This window comes from Panthera pardus, unplaced genomic scaffold (assembly GCF_024362965.1).
Source record: "Panthera pardus isolate Hobbes unplaced genomic scaffold, ASM2436296v1 HiC_scaffold_25, whole genome shotgun sequence".
In the NCBI taxonomy this organism is placed as follows: Eukaryota; Metazoa; Chordata; class Mammalia; order Carnivora; family Felidae; genus Panthera; species Panthera pardus.
In genome coordinates this window covers 22,167,881-22,181,688 of record NW_026526821.1, presented here as the reverse complement: position 1 = coordinate 22,181,688, position 13,808 = coordinate 22,167,881, and the positions used below count along the sequence as shown (strand labels likewise).

Genomic DNA, 13,808 nt, shown 5'->3' with positions numbered 1-13,808 from the left:
CTTTGGTGTCTGCACTCGAGAGCCGGGCAGATGCCCATCCCCTGGGACATCTCCAGGCCCCATTGCCCTCCCCCTCCCACACCCTTTACCTCCGCAAGTCACGGTCACCTCTGCTGAACAGTGGGCTCTGTTTTCAGTGTGGAGCCCCCCTCACCACCACACACCTCTAAGGACCCTGGCGTCATTTGGCCAAGGGCTGCTCAGGGCTGGGCATCCTGATTCCCCGAAGACCCACCGCGCAGTCTGGGACAGGTGGCTCGGCTCGGAGCCTCGGTCTTCCTCGGGGTGCAAGGAGGGTGGGGAAGATAGGAACCACCTGTGGGGTGTGAGAGACCGCTGGCCCGGCATGCATCCACGCATTAGCGCTTCACCGTGGGAAGAGAAGCCTCAACTCGCACAGGGGGTGCTTGGCAGTGCAGTCTGGCATGTTCTGGGCCTGTTAACAGTCTCCCGTCTGACCCTGGAGTAAAGGCAAAACTGTCCTTGAAAACAAACACCGAGCAGCCCTGAAAAAAACCCAGGCCGCCTTCTGCTGACGCGGAGGAATCAGGGCGGTTGGCGTGAGGCAGGCATGACAGTTGTGAGCTGGTGGCTTCTGCAGGGGACTCGCCGCGTGCCGTCGTGTAAGCCGAGTGTTCACCTGGCATCACCGTCTCCACTCTCCTCCCTTCAGGGGAGAGCAGAGAGGCTTCCTGGGTGGAAGGCCCTGCAGGCACCAAGGCCTGGAGGCTGGAGGTCAGGCCAAGTCAGGAAAGGTGTTGGGCTGGGGACAGGGGCGAGGGATGAGAAGCCAGTTCCTAAGCACAGCCACAAAAGGAACACACAAGCAAAGCCTGGAGAAATCCCTGGCATCAGCTGCTCTGGTGGCTGCAGAACTCATTCCTGGCTTGGGTGTGTGGTAACGAGCAGCGGCTGCCCCGGGTAGACTCATGGAGTGCCAGGTACAGGTCCCCAGACCTGTGCCGCGAGGGCCTCGGGAACAGGCCTGGGCCCCAGCCCTCAGATGGGGGCCCAGGGACTGGGAGGAATGGACCTAGGGCTACTCAGCAAAGGCCCTTGGGTCCAGCTGGGACAAGAACTCGGATTAAACACACTGGTCTAGAGTACAGCTTCCCCAAGGCCTCCCAGTTTGAAAACCAGACAATAATAAAATGACAGCTGCGGCTAAATGAGCCCTCATAGTGGGCTTGGCCCAGTGCCTCAGATCTCATTTAATTCTATAGGTGGGGACACTGAGGCTCAGAAAGGGGCTGGACCTTGGCGGGGCTTGTCACGTGGCTGGGGAGGCCAGAGCTGAAACTGGTACCCGGGCAGGCAGATCCTGGGTCCCAGTGGTACAGGAATAGGGGGGGGGCCTTCACTGAGGCAGCCTTTACCCCTACCCATACAGGGACCTGGAACGGAACCACCAGGGTGGCCATCAAAACCCTGAAGCCAGGCACAATGTCTCCAGAGGCCTTTCTGCAGGAGGCCCAGGTCATGAAGAAACTAAGGCACGAGAAATTGGTGCAGCTGTATGCCGTGGTGTCTGAGGAGCCCATCTACATTGTCACGGAGTACATGAGCAAGGGTGAGGCCTGAGCGACCGGCACAGAGATGTGTGACAGTCCCTTGCTAGGCAGGAGGGGACACACTTCACTTCCCCCCAGATGTAGTGTGTACATTTTATTATTTTATTTTATTTTATTATTATTTTTTAATTTTTTTTAATGTGTATTTATTTTTGAGAGAGAGAGCGAGCGCTTGAGCAGGGAAAGGGCAGAGTGAGAGGGAGACACAGAATCCGAAGCAGGCTCCAGGCTCCGAGCTGTCAGCACAGAGCCTGACGCAGGGCTCAAACGCACGAACTGTGAGATCACGACCTGAGCCGAAGTTGGGTGCTCAACCGACTGAGCCACCCAGGCACCCCTTATTTTTTTGTTTTTTAGAGAGAGTGTGAGCTGGGGAAAGAGGCAGAGGGGGAGAGAGAGAGAGAGAGAGAGAGAGAGAGAGAGAAAGAATATCTTAGGCTCCATGCTCAGCATGGAGCTCGATCCCACGACCCTGGGATCATGACCTGAGCTGAAGTCAAGAGTCTGATGCTCAGCTGACTGAGCCCCCCATGCGACCCCTAGAGTGTACATTTTATTTTTATTTAAATAATTTTTTTTTAACGTTTATTTTTTGAGAGAGACAGAGTGTGAGCGGGGGAGGGGCAGAGAGAGAGGGAGACAGAATCCAAAACAGGCTCGAGGCTCCTAGCTGTCAGCACAGAGCCTGACGCGGGGCTCGAACCCATGACCGTGAGATAGTGACCTGAGCCGAAGTCAATCGCTTAACCGACTGAGCCACCCAGGCGTCCCTAGAGTGTACATTTTGAAAGGTGGAATGGCATAGAACCAACTTGTCGTGTCAATGGAAAGTCAAACCAAAGGTGGCCTTTCTCATTTTGTTTTTAATAATTTCCCACAATGCATCTTGGCTCCCCAGTTTGCTGGTTTTCTAAAGCCATTTGCCATTATGTGGCTGAAAGAAAAGTCCCCCAACCCTCCAAGCTGAGTCACTTCTAGGTCAAGCCCCTGGCTTGGCCTTTACCTAATTTTTAAATTAATTAAATGTTTCAAAATTCCGCTTTTGGGAGGTATAATTTACAAACGATAACATACACCATGCTAAGTGTCCAGTTCTGTGAGTTTTAACAAATGGACACGGTGTACCCCTTACCACACTCAAGATGCAGGAGATCTCCGTCACCCCGGAAAGCTCCCTTATTTTCCTTTGCAGACGGTACCCTCCAGCCCTAAACCCAGGCAATAACTGATATGCCTTCTGTCACCATAGCTCTGTTTATTCTAGAGGTTCACATATTTCATCTTCTACATCCAAGCGTCGCCCTTATCACCTGTGTCAGTAGTTCGTTCCTTTTTTTATTGCCGGGTAGTGGTAGTGCGGTACGGGGATGGGCCACGGCTTCTGTTCTCCTGGAGGTGGACATTTGGCTGTTTCCCGTCCTGCTTTGCCTTCTGAGTGACAGATGCTGAGTGAGGCTTTGTTCCGAGATGGGTTCGCGTGAAATCTGCTGTGCCGCTTGAAGCAGGGCTGGCCGGCCCAGGTGGGCAGGATGTGTGGGGATCTCTGCTTCCTGGCTCAGGGAAGACAGGGCTGCTTTCTCTCTGTCCAGGGAGTTTGCTGGACTTTCTCAAGGGGGAGACAGGCAAGTACCTGCGGCTGCCACAGCTGGTGGACATGGCTGCTCAGGTGAGTCAGCCCCGCCCACCTCCCACGGCCTTGGCCCTAGAGCACTCAGACCCACCTAGCTCAGCCCCCTCCAGGCAGCCTGCCTTGACTGCCGCCCACACTCTCTGATCTCACCACATTTACTACGGGGACCACCTATACGTGCTGTGAGTGGTGGTTCTGGGCAGAGCTTGAAAGAACCCTTAGCTGGGCGTCAGGAGTCAGTGATGCCTGTGGGGCCTCACACCTCAGTTTTCTTCTCTGTAAAGGTTGTTCAGTCACTCAACAAACCTGCATTGGTACTTGCTTGCTGTAGGTGGTGCTCAACAATCATTTCCTTATTAATCCTTATCACAATCAGGGGAGGTAGGGATGGCCCTTATTCCATTTGACACATGAGAAAACTGAGGTTCGGAGGGGACTCGGCACAGCAGGCAGGACCTGGCACTCATCTGTATCTGTGGGGCACCTGGGGCCTGCCTCTTCATCGTCACCCTGCTTCCTGGGCAGTATCTTGTCTTGTGCTTCGCCTTTGCCCTCGCCCTTTGTCCCGCGTTCCCTCTTCCCGCTGAACTCTGGTCCTGCTTTTGTGCCAACGGTGTTTGTTGTAAGCTGACTTCGCTTGCCTGAGGGCTGGCAAGGGCAGGGCATTTGGCTCCCCACCCTGGGCATGTACTCGTGACCTGGAAGGGGGCACGGGGTGGTCCCTGAGCCTGAGCCGGGTCCCCTGGGTTCTGCCTGCAGATCGCCTCGGGCATGGCCTACGTGGAGCGGATGAACTACGTGCACCGGGACCTCCGTGCTGCCAACATTCTGGTTGGAGAGAACCTCGTGTGCAAAGTGGCCGACTTCGGGCTGGCTCGGCTCATCGAAGACAATGAATACACCGCCCGGCAAGGTGGGCAGGGCCTGGGTCGGTGCCAGAGGGCCCTCTGCAGGCGCCGTCATGACGTTCTGCTGAGCCTCCCCTGAACTTTCTCCCTCCCGCAGGTGCCAAATTCCCCATCAAGTGGACGGCTCCAGAAGCGGCCCTGTACGGCCGGTTCACCATCAAGTCAGATGTGTGGTCCTTTGGGATCCTGCTGACGGAGCTCACAACAAAGGGACGGGTGCCCTACCCTGGTAAGAGGGCTCCTCGTGGCCCATCTTTGTTCCCTGAACCCCTCTGCCCTGGTGACCTGGGGCAAGCCATACCCCTTCCCAGGCCTCAGTTTCCTCATCTGTAGAACGAAGAGGTTGAGCATTGATCTTAGAATCTCTCTGGTCAGGGCTCTCAGCCCCTGGGAGGCGACTTACCCACGGTCACACCCGCTCTGTCCTAGCCTGGAGGCACTCTCGGTTGTCCTCCTCACATCTTCCCCCCGCCTCACTTTCCTCACCTGAGCCAGCCTCCTCATACCTCCTTCTACCCACAGGGATGGTCAACCGTGAGGTGCTGGACCAGGTGGAGCGGGGCTACCGGATGCCCTGCCCGCCTGAGTGTCCCGAGTCCCTGCATGACCTCATGTGCCAGTGCTGGCGGAAGGAACCGGAAGAGCGGCCCACCTTCGAGTACCTTCAGGCCTTCCTAGAGGACTACTTCACGTCCACCGAGCCCCAGTACCAGCCTGGAGAGAACCTATAGGGAGCACACTACAGGGCCAGACTGGCCTCTTGGCTTGGATCCTGGGCTGGGTGGCCCCTGATGGAGGGTCTTGCCTCCCTCTGCCTGCCCGCATCGATCCCCTCTGTGGGGCTGAATTGCCAGTGATGAGGCCCCTCCCTCTTTTGTGGCATGGAAGGGCTTGGGGCCTGGGGCAGCCTTGAGGACAGGGTTTAAGGCTGGCACAGTGACTGCGTCCCGGCACCTGCTCCAGCCATATGCGTCCTCCCTGCCTTCCCTCCTGGAGCTCTGTGTGTCTCAGCAGGAGGAACCGGGAAGAAGGATGGGCTGAGGGCACCCTTTGTCAGCCTCAGTCTGCTCCTCACGTTGACTCCTTAACACTTCCACGTCGCCCCACGTCTGCCTCCAGAGCTGGCCGAAGAGCCTTTCCAAAGAGGAGTGATGGGCGCCTGGCCCTCGGCCTGCCCGCCACCCTGCCCTTTGCCGTCCATTTCTGAAACACCTGTTGGTGGAAGCTGCTGGGTCCAGACCCCTCTGCCGTGGCTCCCAGGCTGGGCAGCTGAGGCTGAGCTTGACTTGATGATGGTGGGTGGGGTGGGCACCCCCCTCCAATCCTGTTCTTAGACCCAAGGGACCCTTCGAGATCACCAGTTCCATGCCCTCGTAGCACCCGTGGGGAAACAGTCCAGAGAGGGGATGTGACTTGCCCACGACCACAGAACAGTTCAGGGTTGAGGTGGGTTTGGAACCCGGTGCTCCCTCTGTCTTCCTCAGGAACCAACAAGATTGTCCTTGGAGGCACCATGGACAGACTGGGGCAGCCCAGGGGACCAGGGGCCTGAGGCTGAGTTAGAGATAACAGAGCCTTGCTGCCGCTGCCTGACTGGCGGGACTGTTGTGGAGGGAGGGAGTGGAGACGGGCGTAGGGCGCAGCTGAATGAGGGGTGACCATGCCAGTGTCGGGGAGTAGATGTCGATCAGAGTGGGAGTGTTTTTTTCATCCTTGGAGCTAGCCAGCCATGAAAGAGAGTGAGCTCCCAGGCTCCGGAGGCAATCAAACCGAAGTACAAGATCCACGTGGTTGGGTGGTCCTGGCCTCAGGAGGGAACCCCAGGTTCTCCTTCCCCCATTTGTCCTGTGTCATTTCAATGCCTGGCCCCTGCTCCCCTCCCCCAGTTAGCACCCCTTAACCCATGAGTAGGAGAGGAGCTCCTATGCTGGGGGTGGTGGGTGTCGAGTTCAAGTGTCCACTGCCATGCACCAGGCCTGGCTTTGTGACCTCGGGTGGCCCCCTCCTTCCTGTCTGGGCTGCAGCGTCTGCCTCCACGTGTGGCCGTGGCCTCTGCGACTTCTCTGCTCCAGACCCTGTGGCCTGGCGTAACCTTGGTGAGCCCAGCCTGGGGCGTCGGGAGACTCTGGCCCTCGCTCTAATGTTTGGCCTTAGGGTATGTGGCGACTCCTCCCTGGGCCTCAGGTACCCCATCTTAAAAGGGGTGGCCGACAGTTTGTGGGCATCTTGCCAGGGCCCCAATGTGTGTGTGTATGTGTGTTATGTGTGTGCACGTGTGTGTCCATATTTAACATGTAAAAATGCTCCCCCGCTCTGTTGCCCAGACATGTTGTACATTTCACTCACAGCCCCCCATCACAGCAATAACATTCCCGCTGCCAGGGGCTCTCGAGCCAGCCGGGCCCTGCCAGCGGGAAAGGAGGCCAAGCGGTGCCTGCCTATGAAATTTCAACTTTTCCTTTCATACATGTTTATTACGCAAGTCTGCCGTCCGTCCCGGTCAAATCTGGGCTTGCTTACCCCGGCGCACTCTCAAGTCCCCTTACGGCTGCCTGGGGCCCTTTGTATAAGGTGTCCTAATACTGTTCTTTTTTTTTTTTTTTTTTTTAAATAAACAGTGTTTTGTAGATTTCAGATGACTATGCAGAGGCCTAGGGGACCCCCGGCTCTGGGCAGGGCCTGGGGGTCCCGAATTCCACGGCCCAGGCTTGGGGGGAGGGGGGATCCAGAATTGGTTGTAAATACTTTGCATATTGTCTGATTAAACACGAACAGACCTCAAAGTGTGGCCTGTGGTTTACTGGGCATCCACTGTGTGCTGGAGAATGAGAGGGGTGAACTGTGAGGACAGACTGTAGTCAGAGGGGCCTTTATTCGGGCCGCACTGGTGGCCAGCAGGCTTCAGGCCAGGGGGAGACATGATCAGATTGGAGACAGCCACTTGGGCATGTGGCCGTGTGTGCGCCAGCACCTCTGTTTGGGGAGTGGGCACATCTGGCAGGAGTTTCGCTTGTGTCTGAGATGCACCGGGGGAAGCCAGGACTCCCAAAGTGTGAGCAGTTCAGGACGCAGATGCCCCAGGGGGATGGTGGCAGTGGACAGTCTGGGGGCCAGGTGGGGCTGTTGGGCCTGGGTGGGGTTGCAAATGTGCTTAAGGGGCGATGTGGCCGTGTGTATGCTGTGTTGTTTCCCAGGAGCGCTGGGCTGGGCTGGGGCTCTATCCACAAAAGTCCTGGGCACTCTAGGGAAAAATCCAAAGACCTTTCCTCTCCTCCCTTTTCCCCCACCACTAAAGGGACACAACCGGGCAGTTCATTTGCAACAGTCTTTACGAAGAAATTTATTTTACATCACATGGCACGTGCATCTGTGTGTCACCTCTGGCCGTCATAATAGTCTAATTAAAAACAAATTTCAAGATTAGGACATTTCTCTCTGCAGTAGTATTTCCACAAGCCAAAAACCATAGTATCCAAGTCAGAATGGACACGCAGAGATGCACACACAGGAGCAGGGATGTATGTGTTTGTGGCTGAGACTTCTGTTTGCTCCTAGGAGTGTGTGCCTTTGTGTTTGTGTGGGTATGTGCCTGGGCCAGTTTGCTCGTGGGCATCTGTGTTGGTGTGTGGACACGCGTCCTGGTGGTCTGTGAATCTGGGTTCCCGGCAGTGTGTGCCTAGCTGTATGAACCTTCATAGTCACCCGGGTCTGTGACCGGGAGGTTGGACATCTGTTTGCCCAGGGCTGTGTGCATCTGTATACACACATATCCGGGTTGTGTGCCAGCCTGTGAGTTCCCGGGGTGAGTGTGTATGTGGGCATCGATGGGGTATGAAGCCAGCGAGTCTGTTTTCTCCGGATCAGTGTGCGGGATTTGTGTGTATTACACGGACACGTGCCATAGTTGGTGCCTGAGGTTCGGGCTCCCGGGGCCAGTTTACAGCTGGGTTCTGTGGGCTCGGAGGGCACACAGGGCACTGGCCACTCCTCAGGGCCCAGGTGTGCCTGGGTGGGTTGGGGGAGCCCAGGAACGTGTGCCAGCAGGCCAGGGATGTGCCCCATCCCCGAAAAGGATGGGGACAAAGTGATCCCCCCTGCCGGCAGGTGGGGACTACACTTGAGCCGTGCTGGGGGGCGGTCGAGAACCGCGTGGGGAAAGGCTCTGAGCCCCCTTTCTCTGTACCTCTCTGTCTGTCTTGCTCCGTGTTTCTCTGTGTTTATCTTCCTCTGTGCCTCTCCGTCTGTCTGTCTCTCAATCTCCTGCCTCCAGCTCTCTGTCTGGCCCTGGCTCTCTGTCTCAACACTTTTTTTTTGTTTCTTCCTATTCCCCCCCCCCCGCCCCGACACTTCTCCATAGTTCCCAGTGTGTTTCTGTGTGCTTCTGATTTTCTTTCTGTCTCTGTTTCTACGTGTGTCTCTATGTTTCAGGCTGTTGCTGGTTTCTCTTTTTCTCTGTGCCTGGCTGCTGTCTCTTTCCCTAGTTTCTCTATCTCACAGATTTTCTTGCTTGTCAATCTCTCTGACTTCTGATTCTTCCTCAGGCCTTCCCACACCCCATGCTTTTGCCCAAGCTCTTTCCACTGTGGAGAATACCCTTGCTTTTCCCTCTGCAACCTGGAAAACTCCTGTTCATCCTTCAAGACACATCTCAGAGGCCACAGACCACCTCTTGGAGCTTTCCCCGACCCCCTGAAACTTGCAAGGGTTGTTGTGTCAGTCCACACAGCTCACCCGCTGGTACAAGAGCTTGAGGGACCAGGGAAGGTCGAGCTGATGCACCCAGATCTGGCCCACGTGTCTGGTCAGGGAAGGGAGGCAAGAAAGCTGGTTCCATCTCTCCCACCTCTTGTCTCTGGCTCCTTCTCTGGTTTTGACTCCCTCACTCTGGGCCTCTGTCCAGTTCGCTTTTGCTCGTCGCGAGAGAGACAGAGTGGAGAGGTGAGAGATGTGCGGTCTGGGCGGCCACCGTCCCGTAGCCCCTCTGCTCCTCCTGCAGCCCTCTCCTGATTCTAGCCCACTTCCGGGGACTGGAGACCCTGGGACCCCCGAGTCCTCTCCACCTTCCTTTCCTGATTTCAGTGGTTTTTCTCTTATTCTGCATATATTTTTTTGTCTGAGGAAAATGAGATGTCTTCCCTCATGGAGAAAATAGTATATATTCCTTATGGCGGAGTAGGAAAGATACAGAAAAGCACACACACAGACAGACCCTAATCTGTGCCCCAGACTCCATCCGCCCCGCCCAGAAAGGGTGGGGCACGTGTGTGTGTCCCAGGTCCATTCAGACCCGTCATCTGTTCTCTGCCCATTGGCCTCTGTGTCTCCTTGTCTCTGTCTGTCTCAGAGGGAGTCTGTCTGTCCTCTGGCTCATATTCGCTGGCTCTCCCTGTGGGCTGCTGGCCTGGTCACTCTTTCATACGTATGAAACTCTTCCCAGGCCCTGTGCTGAAGGTGTGCGTGCGCGCGCGCACACACACACACACACACACACACACACACACGACGCACGCGCACGCGAGGTCCATCGTCTGCATTTTCTCTTATCTCATCTTTCATTTTTTCCCTTGCGGGCTCCAAAAAAGCTGCGGTTTGCAGAGAGAAAAAGAGACACTAACAGAGACGGAAACACAGAGACAGAGATGGCAACAGCCAGGCAGAGGGGTCTGGGGGTCAGGTTGGTGCCGTGGTGGGGGGAGGGAGACGGAGCTCTGCCCATGTGTCTGTTGTTCATCCGGTCCTCGCCGTCCCCAGCCCTCCACACCCGAGGGCCTTTCCCACCCAGTGCCCGGACCTGTGCTCCCCTCACAGTGTGACCCACGGGATCCTGGATCTGTGTCTCCCCACCTAGCTCTGCCAGCCTGTCCATCTGTCTGTCTTCTGTCTGCTTCTGCGTACCCCGATGCCTCCCCCTTGCTGTGGTCTCATTAAGTGTTCATCTTTGTCTTGGTCCCATCCCCCCGGGTGGGGTGCGTCCGTGTGTCCACATGTGTGTGGCCGATCTCTGTGCCACTGGGTCTGTCTCTGCCTCCCACCTCCACGTGTCTGCACTTTTCTTAGTGCGCTCCTTCCCCGTGACTCCTGGGACTTGGCCTCTGGGGTGAATTTTTGCTCAGTCCCCATCCTGGCCCCAGACTTAGTCCCGTGCTCCCTCCAGCCTCGGCTTCAAGGCCTCCGTCCTGGTCGGTTTCCCTGGCGACCACGCCCCGGACACCTCCTCTTTAAATGTCCCAAACTCAACTCACCTGTGCGCTCCCGCAGGGGGGCCCGTTAGGCCTTCGGTGGGCCCCAGTTAGCTTTGCCTTCGTGAGCCCCTTCCTCCGTAAGAAACATTCAAAATTATATTACAATATTGCTGTAAAGTCAAATATGTGAATATATATTAAAGCGTTGTTTGAGGGGCGTGTGGCTGGCTCAGTTGACGGAACATACGACTGTCCATCTCTGGGCTGTGAGTTTGAGCCCCATGTTGGGTGTAGAGTTTACTTAAAAAATGAGCTAAAAGTTTATTTGTCTTCTTCTTTTTTTTTTCACTTTATTTACTTATTTTGAGAGAGAGAGCAAGCAGGACAGGGGCAGAGAGAGAGGGAGAGACAATCCCAAGCAGAGAGCACAGAGCCCTACTTGGGGCTTGAACTCATGAACCATGAGATCACGACCTGAGCTGAAATCAAGAGTCAGACGCTTAACCGACTGAGCCACCAGGTGCCCCTATTTGTCTTCTAATTTTAAGAAAAATTAAAATGTTTTGTGGGCCCCTAAAGTACTGTGGGCTGTAGATTTACTGGGCATGTCCTCTGTGCCAGGCCTGGTAAATGCTGCTCCTGGCACATTATGTGTCCTCTTGACCTGCTATCTTCTCTGTTCTTTCTTATGCATTCTGCCCCCTGTGGTTTGCCCTTGACCTCAGTGTGAGTGCATCAAAGCAAGGTGACCTGTGTCAGCCCCTCCCCCACTGTCTCTGTCTGTCTCTGTCCAGCTCTCTCTTGCCCTAGCAGGTTTGTCCCTTTCTCTGGGGTCCCTCTGTTAATTCACTTATTCTCCCAACACGTGGCCCTCCTGTCTGTGTGTCCGGCAGGGAGCAGGTGTCTGGCTCCCCCTCTGTCCCGAAGGCCTTCTGGCCTCCTGGCTCTGTATGCTTGTCGAATTTCCGGTGCAGGCTGTGCTCCTGCACCCCGGCCCCTTGCCCTGGGCTGGAGGGTCAGTGTTCTCTCTCACTCCCACCCAAGTGCTCTGCCCCCCCACCCCAGTCTCCGTCGTCATTATTCCAGGGGCGCCTGCTCTACTCTCCACCTCATCCCTCCCCCCTCCCCTTTTACCCTCTGCCTCGGTCCACATTCACCCTGCTGCTCTCTAACTTTGCCTTCGCTCAGGTGTGTGAGCATCCGCTCCCTCCCTGGCCCATTGGACCAGTTTCCACGAGGCACCTGCTGTGGGTCCGGCCCTGGCTGGGCTGGCGGTTCAGGGGTGAGGGATACCCTGTGTGGGACAGATGAGCAGAACAGATGGTCCTGGGAGAGTAGGGGTGGGGTCCTGAGTGTGAACAGAGGGTCCGGAGGGTTCCCCGGGGAGGCAGAGCTGAGGGAGGCCTGGGGGCCAGGAGTACCAGGTGGGGGAGGAGGGCAAAGAACAAAGGCCGGGAGGGGGGAGGTGGCCGAGCTGGGCCGGGCTGGCCATCGAGTCACCACATCCTCTGTCTCCTGGGGCTGCGATCGTGTGTGAGGCAGCCGGCCCGACAGACATCCGGACGGACACTGGGAGAGAGCGAGAGAGGCCCATGGAAAGCTCCTGCTTTTTCTGTGTTTATCTCCCATCTCGCTCCTCTCCTCTTCTCTCTGGGACTTATCCGAGTCTTGTCTCTTCTCTGGGCTTCCTACGTTTGTCTACGTGCGCGTGTGTATGTGGCACGTGTGTGGCCTGTGTTGCGTGTGGATGGGGTGCGTGTGGCATACGGTCCCGTCCTGACTCCCTCACTGTTGCCCGAGTCCAGCAGGGGCTGTGCGGCCCGTGCGTGCGGACGCCTCTTTCATTCCTTCTGACTTAAACGTCATTTGCACCTCTCTGAAGAGGCAGCCCCGGGGGAGACAGGTGCCTCCCACTCTTCCTCAGCCCAGCCTTCTCTTCAGCCTTGTCATTCAGTCGCCGTCTCGGGTTTTCTCTTTCCAAACTCCTCTCTTGGGGTCGTGCTTCCGGTGGACTTGAGACTCATGTGTCCTGCTTGCACTTGTGTCTGTCTGTCACCTCTCCCTCCCACACACTTTCTCCTTTTCTCTCTTTGTTTTCCTGTCTTTCTTTGTCTGTGCGTCTCTGCCTCTGAGCTTTAGCTTAACTCTTTGTGTTCCCCAGCATTAGGTAGTTTTCCCACTCAGATGTGACTGCACATCACGTGTGTGTGTGTGTGTGTGTGTGTGTGTGTGTGTGTGTGAGAGAGAGAGAGAGAGAGAGAGAGAGAGAGAGATCTCCTCTCACCCTTTTGCTCTCTACTCGAAATCCCCTCTCCAGCTCCATCTGGATTTTTCAAGACACTCTGGTTATCTGTCTCTCTCCAACTTCCCCCAAACTCTCTCTTATTCTCCTTCCACCTCCAGCTCTGAGGCTCTGTGTCCAGCATTTGCTTTCACTCTGTAGACAAGCATATGGTGATCTGCGTCTCCATCCATCCGTCTGTGTGTCTGAGAGTGATTTCTAGGCCCTTTTCCTAACCCCCCTTCCTGGGCCCACTGGTGTCTCCCCCTGCACACCGCTGGGCCCTCTCAGCACCTACGCCAGCCTCTCTACGCAGTCTCTCTCCCCTGCCCTTCTGTGTGAGCTCCTGGGCCCCTCACCACCTCCCACCCCAGCCCCTGCACCCCTCAAGGCCCACCCCAGCCTCAGCACCATCCCCACCCACTGCCCCCACATGCCTGCTTCACTGTCCCCAACAGGTCACCCTGACCAGGCCATTCCGTGGCGGTAGGATGCTCCAGGAGCCCCCAGCCTCGGGTGTCTCTAGCTCAAGGGGCCAATGTTGGTGATTTCCTTCCTGCCCCATGGGACCCCCTCCTAATTCAGGTCTCTCCGGGAGTCTCTCTTTCCGTGGGAGGGTCTAGGCATCAGTGTTTCTTGGTCACATTACCTTTTTACGTTCCTTTTCATCAGACTTTGTCAGGCTCTGTTCTTACCTGGGCATCATTGTGTGTGTGTGTGTGTGTGTGTGTGTGTGTGTGTGTGTCCCCGTTCCTCCCTCCCCATCTGACACATACCTCTTTCCTTCTGTCTCTTATCGTCTTTCTCTCATTAAAAAATAATGTAACTGGGGCGCCTGGGTGTCTCAGTCGGTTAAGTGGCCGACTTTGGCTCAGGTCATGATCTCACGGTCAGTGAGTTTGAGCCCCGCGTCGGGCTCTGTGCTGACAGCTCAGAGCCTGGAGCCTGTTTCAGATTCTGTGTCTCCCTCTCTCTGACCCTCCCCCGTTCATGCTCTGTCTCTCTCTGTCTCAAAAATAAATAAACGTTAAAAAAAATTTTTTTTGAAAAAAAAAATGTAACTTCCATACTATAAAATGCACAAATCTTAAGGGAAAAACCTCAGTGAATGCCACCCGTGTCTACACCTGTGGACCCACTTTCCCGAGCCAGACCCGGACCTCGCAGCTCCCAGCAGCTTCCTTCTCACGCGACCACCAAGGGAACCGCTGTTCTGACCGCTTCTGTTTACTCTCG

At 56.0% G+C, this 13,808-nt stretch overlaps 1 protein-coding gene across 4 annotated transcripts in view; it reads left to right on the top strand.

The window, feature by feature from the left end:
* The window catches only part of SRC (SRC proto-oncogene, non-receptor tyrosine kinase), a 60,546-nt gene extending 53,654 nt beyond the window's left edge, over positions 1-6,892 (top strand). For all 4 annotated transcript variants that reach the window (XM_053890267.1, XM_019458540.2, XM_019458542.2 and 1 more), the window contains 5 exons: positions 1,391-1,570; positions 3,161-3,237; positions 3,961-4,114; positions 4,207-4,338; positions 4,632-6,892. In XM_053890267.1, the coding sequence (XP_053746242.1) occupies positions 1,391-1,570; positions 3,161-3,237; positions 3,961-4,114; positions 4,207-4,338; positions 4,632-4,840 (752 nt within the window). In that variant the 3' untranslated portion in view covers positions 4,841-6,892. The remainder of the gene's footprint in view (positions 1-1,390; positions 1,571-3,160; positions 3,238-3,960; positions 4,115-4,206; positions 4,339-4,631) is intronic.
* Positions 6,893-13,808: the final 6,916 nt, after the last annotated feature.